The sequence below is a fragment of the Lutra lutra genome, chromosome 9 (genome assembly GCF_902655055.1).
Source record: "Lutra lutra chromosome 9, mLutLut1.2, whole genome shotgun sequence".
NCBI classification, from domain to species: Eukaryota; Metazoa; Chordata; class Mammalia; order Carnivora; family Mustelidae; genus Lutra; species Lutra lutra.
In genome coordinates, this window is record NC_062286.1 from 117,888,769 (window position 1) to 117,907,364 (window position 18,596).

General features: G+C 46.8%; 1 protein-coding gene across 5 annotated transcripts in view; it reads left to right on the plus strand.

Moving 5' to 3' along the window:
* Positions 1-18,596, plus strand: part of TM9SF4 (transmembrane 9 superfamily member 4) — a 51,067-nt gene that overhangs the window by 15,688 nt on the left and 16,783 nt on the right. For 3 of the 5 annotated variants that reach the window (XM_047745189.1, XM_047745190.1, XM_047745188.1), the window contains exons 2-8: positions 4,937-5,050; positions 10,000-10,099; positions 14,530-14,698; positions 14,799-14,928; positions 16,091-16,214; positions 17,464-17,582; positions 17,699-17,810. In XM_047745189.1, coding sequence (XP_047601145.1) covers positions 4,937-5,050; positions 10,000-10,099; positions 14,530-14,698; positions 14,799-14,928; positions 16,091-16,214; positions 17,464-17,582; positions 17,699-17,810 — 868 coding nt within the window. The remainder of the gene's footprint in view (positions 1-4,936; positions 5,051-9,999; positions 10,100-14,529; positions 14,699-14,798; positions 14,929-16,090; positions 16,215-17,463; positions 17,583-17,698; positions 17,811-18,596) is intronic. The other 2 variants (XM_047745191.1, XM_047745192.1) reach the window with 1 other exon arrangement.

Consider the following 18,596-nt stretch of genomic DNA (forward strand, 5'->3'; position numbering starts at 1 on the left):
TCAAACCCCCTTTTTTATTGGTCTGTTTTTTGTTTTCTGTTTCTTCTTGATTCCATTTTGGGAGGTTATATGTGTTTCTAGGAATTTACCCTTTTCTTCTAAGTTACCCAATTTGTTGCTGTATAATTGTTTATAATCCTTTTTATTTCTGAGACACCTGTTACAATGTCTCCTCTTTCATTTCTGATTTGAGCTTTCCCTCTTTTTTCCTCTCATTGGTGCTACTAATTTTTTTTTCATTTTGTCTCATTTGTTGATTTTTATCTTTAAAAAAAAAACAATTCACTTCGTTATAGAGGGGTTTTTTTTCCCCTATTTTTAAAATTCTCCTTTTTATCTATTTTTTTTTATCTATTTTTGCCTAATATTTATTATTTCCTTTCTTCTGCAAACTTTGGGCTTCATTTGTTATTTTTCTGGAGCCTTGAGGTATGAAGTTATATTTTGGGGGATTTTTTTTTTTAATGTAGTTCTTTACTCCTAGTACTGCTTTTGTTGCATTCCGTAAGTTTTGGTATGTTATATTTTTATTTTCTTTTGTCGCAGGTACTTTTAAATTCTCGTTTGATTTCCTTTTTGACCCAATGGTTGTTCAAGAGTGTGTCGTTTAATTTTCGCATACTTGCCTATTTCCCATTTTTGTTACTGATTTCTAGTTTTATTCCAGTGTGATCAGAAAAGATACATGGAATGATTTTGGTCTTTTTAAATTTGTTAAGACTTATTTTGTGAACCTACCATGTGATCTGTCCTGGAGAATGTTCTGTGTGCAACTGAGAAGAATGTGTATTCTTCTGCTATCGGGTGGAAGCTTCCATATGTTAAGTCCATTTGGTCTGTAGTTTTTTTGAGTCAGCTGTTCATGGATTTTTCTGTCTGGACGTTCTAGCAATTATTTTAAGGGGGATTTTGAAGTCCCCTACTGTTACTGTGTTGTTGTCAATTTCTCCCTTCAGATATGTCAATATTGGTTTTATACCTCTAGGTGCTCTGACGTTGGGTATGTATATATTTATAACTCTCGTCTTCTGTTGAATTGGTCCTTTTGTCATTATATAATGACCTTTTCTGTTTCTAGACACAGGTGTTTTTGTTTTAAGATTTTATTTATCAGAGAGTGTTTGTGCACAAGCAGAGGGTGCAGGAGGTAGAAGAAGAAGGAGCCTGATTCGGGACTTGATCCCAGGACTCTGGACAGACACCCAAATGAACTGAACCACCCAGATGTCCCCTAGACACAATTTTTAACTGAAAGTCTGTTTTGTCTGATACAAGTTTAGCTACCCCCTGCTTTCCACTCACATGGAATATCTTTTTCTATCCCTTCATCTTCAGCCCATGTGTGTCTTTAGATCTGAAGTGAGTTTCTTGTAGACAGCATATCACTGGATCTTATTTTTTTATCCATTCACCCACTGTATGCGTTTAGATTGGGAATTTAATCCACTTATTTCCCAGGTTATTCTAATATGCATCAGGTTGAGAACCATGATCCTAGATGTACAGGTAAGGTATAGGGATAATAAATATTCTCAAGGAGTCTCAAACTAGGTCCTCGGAGGTGGAAAGGTGGGAGGTATCAAGAACTCCTTAAATCTGAGGATTAAAAAAAGATCATTCTCAAGGAGATACAGCAAAGATTAAGAACCAAAGTATTTAGGGGCTCCTGGCTGGCTTAGTCAGTGTAACATGTGACTCTTGATCTCAGGGTCATGAATTCCAGTCCCACATTAGGCGTAGAGCTTAGTAAACAAACAAGCCATAGCAATCAATCTTATGTGAGTGTCTGGTTTTATATTTTTTTAAAATATGAAAATTTATATTTTTGTAAATATAAATTTATATGTATATGTTTCTTTTTAATATTTATATAAAAGAGGGGGATTTTGATAGAGTGCAAATTCCTCCCCCAAAAGTGTTCTAATTACCCCTCTAGCCATACAGGAATATCAAAACCATGACATTTTAATATCTAAATCTGACAGTGTCGTTGTGATACAATCATTAATTCTAAACTGAATTTCTGAATTGCTTTTGGTTGCCAACTTCCATTATTCAAAGATTGTAGCACATTAAGGAGATAACCTTTGCCATTTTTTAAAAATATTTTATTTATTTATTTGACAGAGAGAGAGAGAGAGAGATCACAAGTAGGCAGAGAGGCGGGGGGCGGGGGGGAAGCAGGCTCCCTGCTGAGCAGAGAGCCCCATGCGGGGCTCCATCCCAGGACCCTGAGATCATGACCTGAGCCGAAGGCAGAGGCTTAACCCACTGAGTCACCCAGGTGCCCCACCTTTGCCATTTTTCATCTGTTGATTCTTCCTCTTAGATCAGTTGATCTCTGGTTTGTTGATCACATCTTTCTGTGAGGATTATCTGTTTTCTGCATCATTTTTCAAAAATTCAGAGTTGCATTGTTGTTGTGTTTTCGTTTTTTAAAAAACGTTGTATGACAGTTAATGCCGGTACTGCGGGATTTGTTTTACTTGCGTTTTAGTTAACCGGAATTTATGTACAAAGAGGACAAGGCTTATTTCTCTCACTCCAAGCAGTCATATTCATATTTCTGAAGACTGACCAGGGAGGCCTAGCGCAGGGTTCCAAGGAGGGAGGGCCAGAATCTTCTGACAACAGGTCAGTTGGAGGAAATTATCTGATCGAGAGGAAATCAGATGCTGCAGCCAGCCCATAGTCAGCAGGCTTTCCATCTCAGAAAGAAAGAATAAATTCTGTTTGTTGTTGTTGTATTCAGGGCAAACCCATACTACTACTAAGCCCTTCCCTTTGTGAATATGTAAAATGCCTCTGGAGGGATTTTAAGGGAACTGGTGATAGCAATTGTCTATGGGGAGCCCAAGTGGGAGGAAGATTTCTTTTTCATGGTATACCCATTTGTACTGTGTTTGAATTATTTACTGTGTATGTGCTACTTTTCCAGAACGTTTTTAAGCTAGTTATTTTTTTTTAAAGCCTTGCCTGCTTGTAGTTATGTAAGGTGTTAACGTTAGAGGAAACTGGGTGGAGAGTCTATAGGAATTCTCACAATATTTTTGCAACTCTTCTGTAAATCTAAATTAATTTTAGATTTTATTTATTTATTTGACAGAGAGAGACCACAAGTAGGCAGAGAGGCAGGCAGGGGGGTGGGGGGAAGCAGGCTCCCTGCCAAGCAGAGATCCTGATACGGGACTCGATCCCAGGACCCTTGAGATCATGACCCGAGCCGAAGGCAGCAGCTTAACCCACTGAGCCACCCAGGCGCCCCTAAATTAATTTTAAAATTAAAAGTTTTTTGGCGGGGGGCTCCTGGCTAGTTCAGTCAGTTAAGGGTCTGCCTTGGGCTCATGATCCCAGCGTCCTGGGATTGAGGCCTGCATGGGGCTCCGTGCTCAGCAGGAGCCTGCTTCTCCCTCTGCCTCTCCCCTGCTTGTGCTTGTTCTCTCTCTCAAAAATAAATAAAATCTTAAAAAAAAAAAAAAAGACTTTGACTAAGCTATGTATCTACAAAAAGTGCACCAAACTCAGAACCTTATACTATTAAAGCCAACTTGTGCTTCTGGTAAAAATGCAGATGAGTCTACATTTTTGGCAAGCCCCCTGAGTGATTCTGTTTCCATGTAACACTGAGTTCCAGAAAGAATCATCGGGGAGAGAGAGAGAGAGAGAGTGAGTGTGTGTGTGTGTGTGTGTGTGTGTGGCGGTAACTTGAAGGATGGAGGGGCTGTGAAGGCGAGGTCGTTGGAAAGCTGTGACCAGTGTCTGGTGGGCAGAAACAAGGGTCTGAAATGCTATAGCATTCCAGGGGTGAAGAGAGAGTGGAGATGCAGGAGCACTAGTGAGTCTGGGATCTGGGTGTCTGGATAAGAGTTCCTTGTTCACACCAGGTAGGGAGAGAGAATCGGGAAGCTCTTCTGGTTCCTTGAGGGGGCGAAGCATGTTGCTAATGAAGGGAAAGAGAGGTTTTGATGGAGTGCATTTCTTGAGGCCAGTAATTGGTCTGGTCTTGCCTTTAATTCCCAGGTGACTATGCTGCATGCAAGCCATTTATTGAGTGCCTGCTGGGTGCCAAGCCCAGGGGACACACAGTCCGTGCTCCCACAGAGATCACACTTGAGTCGGGGGCGACAGACTGCACAAGTAAACAAATGCATATTGTACATGATAAGATGATGTACATGCACGTTGTGCATGTGTGTAGAGAAGCCCATGAAAAGAAATAAAGTAGAAGAATGGAGAATGGGAGCCCCGAGGACGTTATTTTAGGTCGGATTGGCAGTAAAGGCTTCCCTGAGGACCTGATATTTCAGAGAGACCTGAATGAAATAAGGAATGAGGTTAGCCATGCAGGGATCTGTGGGAAAGGCATTCTGGCAGAGGGAACAGTAAAGGTGATGGCTCAGAGGGGTTGAGAAGGACTTGCTGACAAGAGACAACAAGAAGGTCAGTGTAGCTGGGGCTGAGTGAGGAGGAGAGTGGCAGATGATGAGGTCAGTACAATCTGGAGAAGGCTTATAGGAAAATATATTGGTCACATAGGAGCTTCCTAACGTCTTGCTATATAGAGAAAAGGGAATTGGTGGAACATTATGGAGCTTTGTTTCCTACTAACTATACTGGAGAGTGAGCCAGTGTAAAAGTGACCCAATGTGAAAAGGTGAAAAGAACATTGATCTGGAAGTGGGGAGCTGTGACTACCCTGTATTGCAGTCTTCCCTTTTGTCCCCATGTTAATTACTTCACTCATTTTGTGACTCGTTTCTGGAAGTGCAGAATCAGTGCCTTGCGGGACTCTTGGGGGCGTTTGGAAGACAGCACTTACAGAGCGGGGTTGAGACTGGGTCAGTTAAAGCAGGTGTGAAGGTCCTATGACTTGATCTGCCCCAGAAAGATGTTTACTTTCCCCCATTCCAACTATGAACTCTTTTCTTCCAAGCAGGACTGGTTGCCGTGGTCCCTGCTACTTTTCTCTCTCACGTGTGATACACGTGCCTTCTACGTCCCTGGGGTTGCTCCAATCAACTTCCACCAGAACGACCCTGTAGAAATCAAGGTAGGTGCCGCGCCAGACTATTGGAGCCTCCGTGCTGGGCATCGTGGCTGGAGGACCCTGGTGAGATGGTCCTGTCCTTTCCATGCTTGCAGAGAACAAAAGCCAGGGCCAGCCACCATGGCAAAATGCGGGTTTGCTGCCTGGTTCGTGGCTGCATGGGGAGTGCCCGCGGGAGCCCACAGTTCAGGAGGTCTGCCCCTTCATCTCTCTCTTCTCCTCTGCGACTTTGCCTGATTGAGTGTGTTCTTGCTCTGTGTCCCTCTCTTTCTCTTCAGCTCTGGCTCTGGTTCTGGTTCTTTCCATGTCTGTGTTTTTCACTCTCACCCTCACATGTGTCTGTTTCTAGGTGTGTGTGTCTGTCTGTCTGTCTGTCTCTCTCAGCCTGCCTCCCTGTTTCCTCAGCTCCATCCTCCTCTCTGTTCCCAGCTTCTCTCCACATGACTCAGATTGTCTGCGCATACACAGCCTATTAGGGCCTCTGTGTTTTCACTTGCAGTTTCTGCCACCAGCTGGGCTCTCTAGTTTGGGTTTTCCCAACTGCGTCCTCCCTCACTAAGTGGTGGTATATGAGATGATTTTAAGAGATGAGATGACAAATTCATTTTATTTTAATACCTATTTTCTTTTAATGTGTATTAAGAAAAATAGCTGCTACTTCAGCTCGTGATTTTATGGCTGCTGTTGGTTTTCCATTTTTAATGGTGATACAGTATTAGCTCCTTAAATAAATGTATTTCCCTAAAAATGAGTCAGAGCCAAATACATAGTAGAATCAATGGTAAGTAGATGTGGCACATTGGTGCGTGAACAAGTCTAGAGAGAAACCATTCAACCAGGCGCCTTTGCTTCTCAAGCTAGATGCCCACTGTGGGTCAATCAACGGGCAAAGATGGGGAAGGAGTCACTTAAAAAATGGTTGATCGGGGCAGTAGACAGGCTGGCACCTTGATTAATGGCTCTCTAACAGTGTGTTGGTGGCCTTCTCAGAGCCCCAAGCAGGGATAGGGGTTGGTGGTGGATTTTCTTGGATCTGGTTTCCGAGGGTGCAAACTCTAAAGTGGGGATCCGGTGCAGTTTGGCTGGGTAGGCTCTGAGGGTCGCCACTTGGGAGGGTGGGAGGGAAGCAGGACTGAGCAGAGGGAGACACAGAGCCGTGGTACAACAGATACCTGTGGAAAGCTCTGAAACTGGAATGGCCGGCCCTTTGGAGTTGTTCCAAATTAAAACAAGAGGACTGGTTCTCTGGATCCCTCCATGAACCAGTCACTGGATATAGACTACCACAAGGGATGGGGCATAAACTTATACAAGGGCTCTCAGCCAAAGGGACGCTCCTCTGTCATCACCCAAGTATAACCACTTTTAATACTTCAGTATTTTTCTGTGTCGTCCCCCGCCCCCGTGCAGTGTTTTTAGGGGAGGACACTTGGCATCCTCTCACCTCTCTAAATCCCCAACTACTTGACTACCACACTGTTCCCCCCTTCACAAAGTAATGTGTAGTTGAAATTTTTTTTTTTTAAGATTTTTTTTATTTATTTATTTGACAGACAGAAATCACAAGTAGGCAGAGAGGCAGGCAGAGAGAGAGAGGGAGAAGCAGGCTTCCCGCTGAGGAGAGAGCCCGATGCGGGGCTCGATCCCAGGACCCTGGGATCACGACCCAAGCCGAAGGCAGAGGCTTTAACCCACTGAGCCACCCAGGCGCCCCTGTAGTTGAAATTTTTAAGTAGTCCTTCGGACCCTTAGGGATTATGAAAAAACGGCTAACAGAACTTACAAGGTTATGAAAATAAACTCTGCTCCTAAAATAAACATACATTTCTTGCCTCATTACTGTGTTGAATCACGTCTTTACTGGTCTGTGCAAAAACAAAGCAATAAGATTGTGTGAACATCGAGTTTATCTTCCCCTGGGCATCACAGTGTTCAAAAGGAGAAGCAGAAGATGGTCACAAAGGACCAGCCAGAGGATGTGCCATCACATACATGCCCCTGTGTTTGCTGCCACATTTTAGGTATTAGCAAAATGACAAAATTGCTACATGTCATGCTTATTTGGGGCATCACATACAAGCAACTTGTGATTATCTGGGGGGAATTAACCAGTGAAGAGGAAAAATATGTAAATAATATATTTGCTTAAAAGAAAAAATGAAAAAAAAATGAAAAAAAAAACAAAAAAAACAAAAAAAAAAAAAAAAGAAAAAATGAAAACTGCTAGGAATCAAGTTCTAGAAGAGCTGGGATCTTCTCTGTCCCAATCATTGCTGTGTTACCAGCTCCTAGTATGCAGCCTGGCAGGGTGGATAAGTATGTCTGAGGAGTGGCCATTAAAAAACATCTGCATTTAGGGGTGCCTGGGTGGCTCTGATGGTTGAGTATCCAACTCTTGAGTTCGGCTGAGATAATGATCTCGGGGTTGTGGGATCGAGCCCTGTGTCAGGCTCTGCACTCAGCGTGGAGTCTGCCTCAGATTCTTTCTCCCTCTGCCCCTCCCCCTGCTCATTCTAAATACATACATACATACATACATACATAAAATAAATAAATAAAATCTTTTTTAAAAATCTTTTTTAAAAAGTTCATTTAGAGCTAAGCAGTAATTAACGAGTAAATGCAACATTACATGTGTTTCATTATTGTGAGCACATCTCTTCCTCCCAAATCAGACTTGTAACCTTCAGGAAAAGTAATTAAAGTAACATTTATTGAGGGTTATTTACATGCCAGACATTATGCGTGACTTAACTCAGATGCCCCCAAGAACCCTCTGAAGCAGATACTGTATATTTTACAGAGTTACCGTATATTTTACAGATAATGGAAATCAAGGCCCAGGGAAGTAAACCACCTTGTCCGAGGTGATGTGGTGAGGCTTAGTCTTTAACTGCTCCAGCTCTGACCTACTGCAGTACCCTTCCTCACAGTGCTTCTGCCAAAAGCCCCCTCCAGAGCAAAGCTTGTGGCACAGGGAGGAGAGGGTGGCACTGGCTTCCGGGCCTGCCAGGCTGGGGGTCTGAGAGGGGACACTTTGGGTCGAGGGATGGGAAGGGTGAGGGAACATAAAGTTGGGACTCGGTCTCTCTGTAATGTGGATTTTTTTTTTTTTTTTATTATCCAGAACGAGAGAATGTAAGAAACAAAATAACAGGCTGCTACAATAGACACTAACTTTTTGGCCATTTTGGCTCAAGCAGTTTATGAAATGCTTAATAGTAGTCCTCAGTCCCTTCGTCCAACATCTTAAAACCTCTGAAACCCAGTTTTCTAAGCTTTCATTGACAAGACTTGGCCTGAAGTGTTTGGCTTTATTTATCCCACTTATAATGAATATTTTTGCATTTCTTTGCACGGTTATTAAATATGGGGTACTGTCCCAGACCCAGCTGGGGGGTGTTGTCCATACTGCCTTTTACTAAAAACCAAAAAAATTCCTAATTTCCAAAGTAAGAGTTTTAAATAAGGATTGTGGACCTGGATTCTAAAAAGTATTTACACTTTTTTAGATGGTGCATAGGAATGGTTGGTAGTTTCTAAATAGCAAAGATAATTTTATTTGCATGTGGATCAGAATTTACTTTTTGTAACTTTTTTTTTTTAAGATTTTATTTATTTATTTGACAGAGAGAAATCACAAGTAGGCAGAGAGGCAGGCAGAGAGAGAGGAGGAAGCAGGCTCCCTGCTGAGCAGAAAGCCCGATGTGGGGCTTGAACCCAGGACCTGGGATCATGACCTGAGCCGAAGGCAGCGGCCTAACCCACTGAGCCACCCAGGCGCCCCACTTTTTGTAACATTTTGATTAGTTCTGTTTATCTATGGTTTGGCGTTGCCCGTGAGTGTCACCATTTCCAGAGCTATATTCTCTGTGCATGCCTCACTTCCTAAACATTCTCCTTCGTGGTCTTCTTAAACCTTGTTTTTTAAAGATTTATTTATTTATTTATTTGACAGAGAAAGAAATCACAAGTAGGGAGAGAGGCAGGCAGAGAAAGAGGGGGAAGCAGGCTCCCTGCTGAGCAGAGAGCCCGATGTGGGCCTCAATCTCAGGACCCTGAGACCATGACCTGAGCCGGAGGCAGAGGCTTAACCCAATGAGCCACCCAGGCGCCCTTAAACCTTGTTTTTAATGATGTGTAATATTCATTGAATGAGCCCATTACGGTTTATTGCCCAGTCTCCGGATCGTGAGAGCTTATACTTGTTTTCCCATTTTTCCTCACTTCAGTCATTCAGCAAACATTTAATGAACACTGCTGTGTGCCTGGTTCTGTAGGTCCTTATCCTCACAAAGCCTAACTGTTAAATTGTCGTGGAAGAGACTGTTGTTTTTTTTTTAAAGCAACAGGTAAACAAAATAATTATGTTTTATCAGACATGTTACCTAGGAAACTGTGCATGTTGCAATAGAGCAAATGGTAGATGAGCTAGTTAGGGAGGGCTTCCAGGTGAGGGACCCTAAGCCGGGACCGGAATGTATGAAGGAGCCAGACGGGCCTGGAGTTAGGCAGGAAGGAGCAGTGGGCACAGAGCCTGAGCCAGGAAAGAGCTGGACGGGCTTGAGAAACCGCAGGCAGGAGAGCACTGTGGTTATGAGTAAGGAGTGAACCTCTTTGTTCCTAAAGTTTACCCTCATTTGGAGTTATTTCCTAGGAAAGAAGCCCAGAAGTGAAATTATAGGGTCAAAGGATATCAGACTTTCAGAATGTATTGAATTTGGTTCTGATTTCAAACAAAACTATAATGTAGTCTAAAACTAAATGAAACATGAAATAATTCAGAATCGTAGACCATTTAGTATCTAGTGTACTACAGCTGTGATCTGCTGCTGTCAGTTTGCTAATAATATTACAAAGTGTACCAACGATTTGTGGGTACCAGGGAGGATTATTGAAACAGCCATCTGGGTTTCCGGGTTGATGAACAACAGCCTCTCTTCTCCCACTAGGCTGTGAAGCTCACCAGCTCTCGAACGCAGCTACCTTATGAGTACTACTCGCTGCCCTTCTGCCAACCCAAAAAAATCACCTACAAGGCAGAGAATCTGGGTAAGTTCTCCTCTGACCGTGTCCCAAACGGGAAGCCACGTCCTTATGTGGCAACGGTAGCGGTTAACCCTGACATTCCTGTGTGCCGCATGCCGTTCTACGTTGTTTACATACAGAGCAGTTTATTCAAGCCTCAGAACAGGCCTGGGGTGGCAGATGCTGTGTTTATGCCCATTCTACAGGTCAGGGACTTGCCTCTGGTTATATTTTTAATTTACAGCCAAGCCGGGCTTAGAGACTACGTAGTCAGACTTCAGAGTTTCAGTCCTTGGCTGCTGCTCAGACCAGCCCTCCCTTGATTGCTAGATATTCCCTTCTCTTTCGTGGCTTCTGCAACCTACTCTGCTTTTAATTAAAAGAGTGAGTGGTTACCTCTGGCCCTAAAAGAAGCAGAGGCATCACTGTAGTTCTTGCTAAGTGTGCAAGACTTGCTTCAAAAAATGTGCGAGGCACCCAGCGCAGTGTCTGGGATGTATGTTCCATAAATAGTCCTCTTATTCCAATTCAAATAATTCTCCATTTGCTAGAATTGCAGGCTTAGAGCAAAAGACATTTGGAAGCCTCTCTTCCCGACAGATTCTTAGTACTTACCCGTGTCGGTGTTGGGTCCTAGAGATAAAAATGTGGGTAGATGCTGTCCCTGACCTCAAGAAGCTTAGGAGACTTTCCTCTTACAGCTTAGGAAGGAGAAAGGAGAGAATTGGTTCTTGAGCAGGACTCTGAAAGGTTTGCCTTCACTGTCTGAGCTACCCCTGGCTCAGATGTTTCCAGAGTCTCTAGCTGATAAGTGTATCTATGATCAGGTATTGGGTGTCCCAGACCAGCTGGAGGCAGGCCTTGTAGTCAGCTTAGCCAAAAGCAGGCAGCACCTCCCATCCCTTCATCTTGCTTCCTACTGTTGTCTTGGGGCCTGGACTGACTTCCACTGATTGTCTGGGCTGTGCCCCCAACCTGTCACTTACCCTCCTTTTCCCTTTCCACACCATATTGTGCTCTGGCCACCTTGTCTCTGCCTGAGAAACTTGACTTGCTTTGTCCTCTTGGTCAAAGGACCCTCAGAACAGTTCCTCCCATGCCCATGAGCTGGTGTGGACTCGTTGCCAGCCTGTGCTCAGCAGTTGGGCACCCCTCCGTGTGACACTGGGTGACCTTAACCCCTCTGAGCCTCTGCTGCATCCTCCATGAAGCTGGGGAATGTTCTGCCTCACAGAAATGGAAACTTTTATGTACAAAAGTTATTCTGCTACATTACATCTCTGTCTGTCTTTGTGGAGTGCCTGCCTTCATGGCCTGTGGGTTCTTAGGAGTCAAGAGATCATGCTTTATATTCCTCTCTCTCTCCCACTTCTAGCCCAGTGTCTGACACAGTAGGATTCAGTCAATGTTAGTGTCCTGCCCAAATGGAGGAGAAAATTCCTTGGTTACATACCTGTTAGATGGCAAACCTTGTACTCTCTGTTCTCATCATCACCACCATTAATACTTACAGGGCTCTGATGAGCTGGGCGCTGTTCTAGGCACTTCTGCGCTTTAACTTCATTAATACTCACAACAGCTCTATGAAATAGCTCCTCTTACTATCCCCTTAACACAGGTAAGGGAAGTGAGACGAAAAGAGGTACAGTTCCTCGCCCCAGTCACTCACCAGTATGATTGCTCCCGTTTCATAGTAGAGGGAGGGGCAGCAATGAGGGTTTAAAAGTCTTGCTCCACAGATCACATGGCCAGTAAGGGGAGAAATTGACATATTAACATATTACCCAGGTGTTTTTTAACTCTAAAGACAGAATTCTTTCTGTTGTCCAGACTGCCTTCTCCAGAAAGGTTCATTTGGGCTGTGTGAGGGCTGTGCTTGTGGTGATCGCGCTGATGGAGATCCGTGCTGGGGTGTGTGTGGGAGTGTCTGGGGGCAGATGTACTGGGCCACAGCCTCCAACTCACTTAGAGGGTCCATGTTCCTACCTTGATGCTCCTTTAGCCTGGCCAGTGATCTGCTCCAGCTGTAAAAAGTTAAAAGGAACATTTGCATATTAGAGATGAGCTGTTCCAGACTAGCCTGTCTTCTCTCTTGATGTTAATTTAATTTCTAAATATCAAGATGTGATACCTGCTTACATGGTCTCCAGCCTTGTTCCTCTCTGTGTATTTTCTTCCTTTCCTCAAGTGAGCTCCGTGTAGACTAAAAAGAAATGGGCAGTAGGGCATGATGTGGAGGAAGGAGTCCAAGAGCGTAGTGCTACAACAGTCTCCTCGTCTGATCACGGGCAAGTCTCCGTCCCTGTCTGCTTCTAGGGTCGTCTTCTGTGAAATGAAGACGGTGACCCGAATCGTTTCCCCAGCAGACTATGCAGATAATTCTTACTGGCGTCCTTGCTCTCCACTGGCCAGTCCGTTCCTGGGTTCTCTAGGCTCAGCTTCTGTAATGGGGGAAGGGGAGCCCCTCCTCTCCCTGTGCCTCTCCTGAGTGCCTTGTCCACACTCACCAGGGCAGCTACCATGCACAGGGGTGCAGCTTACGCCCTCCCACTACTGTTCGTACGCCAGCGACTCACAGCTTTCATCCACAGTCCTGACCTGTCATGGGAGCCTGAAATTTGGGTATCTAATTGCCCGCTTGACATGTCCAAACCAAAGAAAGGCCTTCGTCTAAATTTGCTCCTCTTTCTGTTTTCCCAGCTAGCACCCCGTTGTAGAAACCTCAGTCTCCCTCCGCTTCTCACTTGTCCTTTGTATCCGTCAGCACCTGGCCCCCTCAGTTCCCCCACTCAGTAGCTCCTGAATCTGCGTGCTTGCTTCCACACTCAGCACCGCCCCGTCCGGCCCCCGTCCTCACTCACATGCATGACTGACTGGCATCGTCCCAGCCAGTCCCTTGCATCTTCTGTGTTTTCTTCTTAAAACAGCCAAAGTGATTTTTCTGTCATCTGAATAAGGTCATGTCTTCCTCCATCTCTGTTAGAAAGCCCTCAGGGTCTTTTGGGTAAAGATCAAACTTCCAGCACTGCCCACAGGCCCTGAGGTCTGACTCCAGCTCGTCTCTTAGGCTCACCTTAAGTCACCTGCCCCCTTTGCTTTTTGCGCTGTGACCACACAGACCTCTCCGGCTCAGCACATGCCTCCCACCCCCCAGGAGCTTTTGCACGTACTGTTCCTTCTGTCTAGAATGTTCTTCTGTCTCTTTACTTAATCAGTGCCCCTCTTCCTTTAGAGCTCACTTCAAACATCATTTCCTCAGGGAAATGTCTAGAGCAAGTTCCTCTTGTTACGTCATGATTTTACCAAGTCTGTCTTCCCACTACACCGTAAGCTCCGTGAGTATATGTGTTTAACATCGCATCTTCGGGGCCAAGCCCATAAGCAGTACCAGGTAGATGCTGGGGATGAGTGAATGAATGACTAAATGAATGAAAAAATGACTGACCGGGCAGATAGGGCCGTATCCAGGCAGGTCCCTGCTGCTTAAACCCGTGTTGGACTCCGTGTATGTGCAGGCGCTCGTCCTGCCTGTTGGCGGCGGTCCGTCTTCAGCTTTCCCCAGTTTCACATCATCTCAGTACAACCGTTGGAACAGCTCAGAATGGAAGTGCCATTGGCCGTGGGCAGCCCTGAGCTGCTCTGCACCTGGTGCCTGGCCCCCGCTCTGAGGCAGTAGGCTCGCAGTGGGTGTGCAGTACCCCACCTCCCTCCCTGGCCGAACTGGGATCTGAAGACACAGAAATGAGTGGGAAATACTGTCTGCCCTTAAAAGAGCTCCCAGTCAGAGGTAGCAGATGGTTAATATGGCAGCGCCCGGTGCAAAGTCACATCGGCAGTGTGTGAAAAGGTGCAGGAGTGACGCTGACAATAAAGATGGCATTTGTTGCCAGCCTGCTGTGTGCCTCAAACTTGCTTTCTCACTGGAACCCTGTGAGATGATTACTGTTATTATCCCCGTTTTACAGATAAGGGAATTGAGGCTCATTGAGGTTATATAACTTAATCAAGACCAAGACAGTAAGTGTCAGTGCCAGGGCTCGGTAGCCGGTCCAGTCCTCAGTGTTGTATGACGCTGCCTCTACACAGAGGGAAATGAGGGGAGAGAGGGACAAGCTCGGCCCCAAAGAGGTCAGGAAGGGCTTCCTGGAGGAGGGAACAGAAGTGGGGCTTGAAGGGTGAGGAGGAGCTTCCCAGGAACATGGGCAAGAAGGGGCACCTGAGGCGCAAGAGGTGTATTTGACATGCCCTGGAGAGTCTGGTGGCGGTATCAGAGTGGGGGTGGGGAGGCCAGGTGGGAGGTGGAGGGGCCGGCTCTCTCCAGGTAGGGTAGAACACCGAGTGCCAGGCTGGGGAACTGCCAAAGGCCCTGCGAGTCAGCAGTGTCTCCTTGGCCCTGGTGACCTCAGCAAGCTCAGGGCTGAAGCTCTGAGATCCATGTGTCTCTCTTACGGCAGGAGAGGTGCTGAGAGGGGACCGGATTGTCAACACCCCTTTCCAGGTGCTAATGAACAGCGAAAAGAAGTGTGAGGTTCTGTGCAGCCAGTCCAGCAAGCCAGTGACCCTGACCGTGGAGCAGAGCCGGCTTGTGGCCGAGCGGATCACGGAAGACTACTATGTCCACCTGTAAGTTGTCCTGCGCTCCCTGCCGGCCCTGACTTGGGGTGGGATGGGCACGGATGGGAGAGGCAGTCCAGGGGGACTGAGCGGGGCCTTGGGTTTCCAGCATCGCCGACAACCTGCCTGTGGCCACCCGGCTGGAGCTCTACTCCAACCGCGATGGTGATGACAAGAAGAAGGAAAAAGATGTGCAGTTTGAACACGGCTACCGACTCGGCTTCACAGACGTCAATAAGGTAGAGTGTCTCAGCATGAAGGGCTGGGGGTGTTTTACCTGGTAAGTCACGAGCCCTTGGGGCCACAGGGAAGGGGGACATATTTAGCTCTAGGTTTATAACAAAAGGTAGAATGGCCAAGGCAGGTTTCTCCTGGTGCCCCTGGGCATGGGCTATGAGAGTCCGTGCTTTGGACAAGGCTCTGGCAGATGCTACACAGGAAATGGAAGGCACAGCTCCTCAAAAGGTCAGATTCCATATTTGTAAGATTAAAACAAAAAACAGATGGAATTGGAACAGTATGTAGGAGAGCTGGGTAGGATAGTGGTCAAGAGCGTGCTGGCTCCTTGGCTGTTGGATCCCACCTCCATCGCTTACTAGTTGTTGAGAGACCTTGAGCCTACCTATTTCCTCTCTGAGCCTTTGATTCCTCATCTGTAAAAAGCATCCAGTGTCCATAGCTGCCCCTTGGGCTAGTTACGCAGAGTAAAGGAGATGATTGGTGTGTCTACTATTTTATGGCACAGCCTCTGAGAAATATGCTAATAATGGCAATGATAATAACAGTGATTCTCTTGTCTAATTTTCTAAACTGAACTTCAACCTTCTATGAAGGGAGTAAAGGACAAAACCATTTCTTTTGAGGCATAGCTCCTGACCTCAGCGGGCTTCCGATCCCAATTCAGAAGAGAACTGACCATGTGGGACCCTGCATCTTAAGTCCCATTACTGATGGTGCTAGTGCCGTGATGATCAATGCCAGCAGAGCTCAGAAGAGCTCGTTGCACATTCGGGTTGTCACGGAGGCGGTGGGTCTTAAAAAATAGGGAGGCTTGATTTGAGTGGAGTCGGTTGGCATTCTAGCCGGAGTGAATGCCGGGAACGGAGCTGCAGTGTGGGAACTGTTCACGGGGCAGGAAAGGGCTGAGGGAGACCAGGTGAGCTAGATGTCTGAAAACATGATAGAAGGATGTGAATGCCCGGCCTAAGGGATCCAGACTCTTATCTAGTTAGCCCCAGGGACCCCTGGATGGTTTCTGAGTGGGGAGTGCTGTGAGAGCAGTGTTTTTGGCAGGTTGAAACAGCTGGGCCTGCTGGACCCAGGGGAGGGACCTGATATTGGAATGATTCTCTGGTTGTTTCTGGACCACTAGGTATTTTCTTCTCTCCACTGCTGTTTTAGATTTACCTGCACAATCATCTCTCGTTCATCCTTTACTACCACCGGGAGGACCTCGAAGAGGATCAGGAGCACACGTACCGCGTCGTCCGCTTCGAGGTGATTCCCCAGAGCATCAGGCTGGAGGGTGAGTGGGGAGGTATGACCAGAGGGGCCGGGCTGGATGGGCCTGGGCTTCCATACCCAGGGTCTTCTCACACTTGATTCTCAGAGGGCTGATAGGCCACAGTGTGGCATATGGGCCCAGCCAAGGTAGGGTCACTACATTCCCATGAGAGAAGGCGGAGCATGGGAGAGAGCTGACACCTGTGTGTCCTGGCCTGGCACCTTCCCTGTTTACCCCCTCTCGCTACCCCTGGAAGTGTGTGGTGGTTATAGATGGGAACCGGAGACTCAGAGAGGTTGGTGACTTGGCCGAGAACAAATAGCGACTAGGACTTGGCTGGGCCTCTTGGAAGAGCCAGCTAGCTTCCCTTAGGTTGAAGAGCAAGGGGCAGTGATGCAGACAGAGCAGTCAGACAGCTGGTTTCTGTGTTACTCTTCCTCTCTGTAAGTGATTGCAGAGACGAGAATTGGCCCAGGGTCAAGAGTTGTGCAGGAGTCTGAGAGCCCAGCCCCATGAACCCAATAGGGACTGGTCCGGCTTCTCACCTCTCAGCCCTGGCTCACCCCCGGGCTGTGGTAGTGGTGGTAGGTTTCTGGCTTTTTTTTTTTAAGCTATGGAACCTAGTTTTCAAACAAAATCATCTCCAACAATCTCATGTAAGCCATAGATCCTGTGCTTTAAGAGTGCTGTCCTGCTTCTGGTGAGCGCCGTGAGCACAGCTTTATGTTTATTGCGTGATATTCTTGACATCATCTCTTCCTTCAGCCATTTCCTCAAGTTTAGAGGCTCTGTCTCCTTTTCTCACCATTTTCTCCCCAGCAGAGTGCTGGGCAGAGAGGTGCTTATTACATGGTGGTTGGTTGAGTGAATGGACAGATAATGGGATGAACGGAGGAGTAAATGAAGACAGAAGCATCTGAGTGATTGAATTACTGGTGTGCTGGGACTCTGGGGACCCGGTGAATGAGTAAATGGGATAGCAGGAGTCAGTGGTGTTTTTCCTGTTCCATGGGGCTGATTGAGTGAATACATGAACACTTGAATTGAGTAAAGAGAGATCACGTGAGGGACTCAGACCCCCTTTTCCATACCCAGCAGCCCGAGAGGCTCTTAGGAAGGTCAGGGCTCTGGGGAGGAAGTTTACAGCTCTGTTGCCTCCCCTCAGACCCTGGGTCCCAGCAGCAGGCAGCCTCTGAGAGCACCCCCCAGAACAGCCCCAGGCAGTGGCCCTGGTCCCCGCAGGAACAGACTGAGTCTCTGTCTCTTGCAGACATCAAGGCAGATGAGAAGAGTTCATGCACCCTGCCTGAGGGTACCAGCTCCTCGCCCCAAGAAATCGACCCCAGCAAGGAGAATCAGCTGTACTTCACCTACTCTGTACACTGGGAGGTGAGAAGGGGCTGGAGCCCGTGGCAGGGGAGGAGGGTTCTGGTCTGGGCAGGAGGTGTCTAGCAAGAGGTCTGACTCAAAGCACTGCTTTTCCACTCTATCTCCCTCCCCTCCAGGAAAGCGACATCAAATGGGCCTCTCGCTGGGATACTTACCTGACCATGAGTGACGTGCAGATCCACTGGTTTTCTATCATTAACTCTGTCGTGGTGGTCTTCTTCCTGTCAGGTGAGAGATCTGCAGATGGGAGGTAGAGAGGACAAGAGGGTGAGGGATAAAGGCCTGAGGTGCATCACATGACTAAAGGGGGACTTCTAGGGTGTTCTCGGGGCCAAATGTAGGTCAAAAACAAACATCAGTGCTCTGTGCTAGGCATCAGGTATGCAGAGGGGAACAAGATTTAGTCTCCTTTCTGGAGAGTTCCCTCGGGGAAGAGAGATACACCACTCCATGCAACCTTCATTGAGTCATTGGACGAGATTTCGTTTTTGCCCGCTCTGTGCAAGGACTGTGGCCCATGCTGGGTATATGGTATTGAGCAAGCCTGGCCCCTCACAGTCTGTTCTGGTGCTGGGAGAGACAAAAGAGCAGAGAAGTGGTTGAGTCCAGATAATGGTAAGTGCTTTGGGGCAGATAAACAAGGTGACCAGATACACAGCTCTTGAGAAAGGGTGAAGGCTGCTTGAGAGAAAACCTCTCTGGACTGAGAGGAGCCAGCATTCAGAGACCCAGGGAAAGATGGGTCCAGCAAAGGCCATGGCTGTGCAGGGGGACAGGCTTGGTGAGAAGCTGGCCGGTGAGCCAGGGGGAGGGTAGTAGGCAGAGGTGGAGTGACACCCACATTTCAGTGTCATATGGGAAGCAAAGATGATTTTAGCTGCTCTTTATTAAACATTTCCTGAGGGGCAGCTGCTGTGTTATTAAGTCCTTTCCAAACCTGTCAGTCCTTCAAGTTCCATGAGCCAAGACTAAAAGGTCAAATTAGCTTGAGGTCATACAGCCCATTGTCTTAAC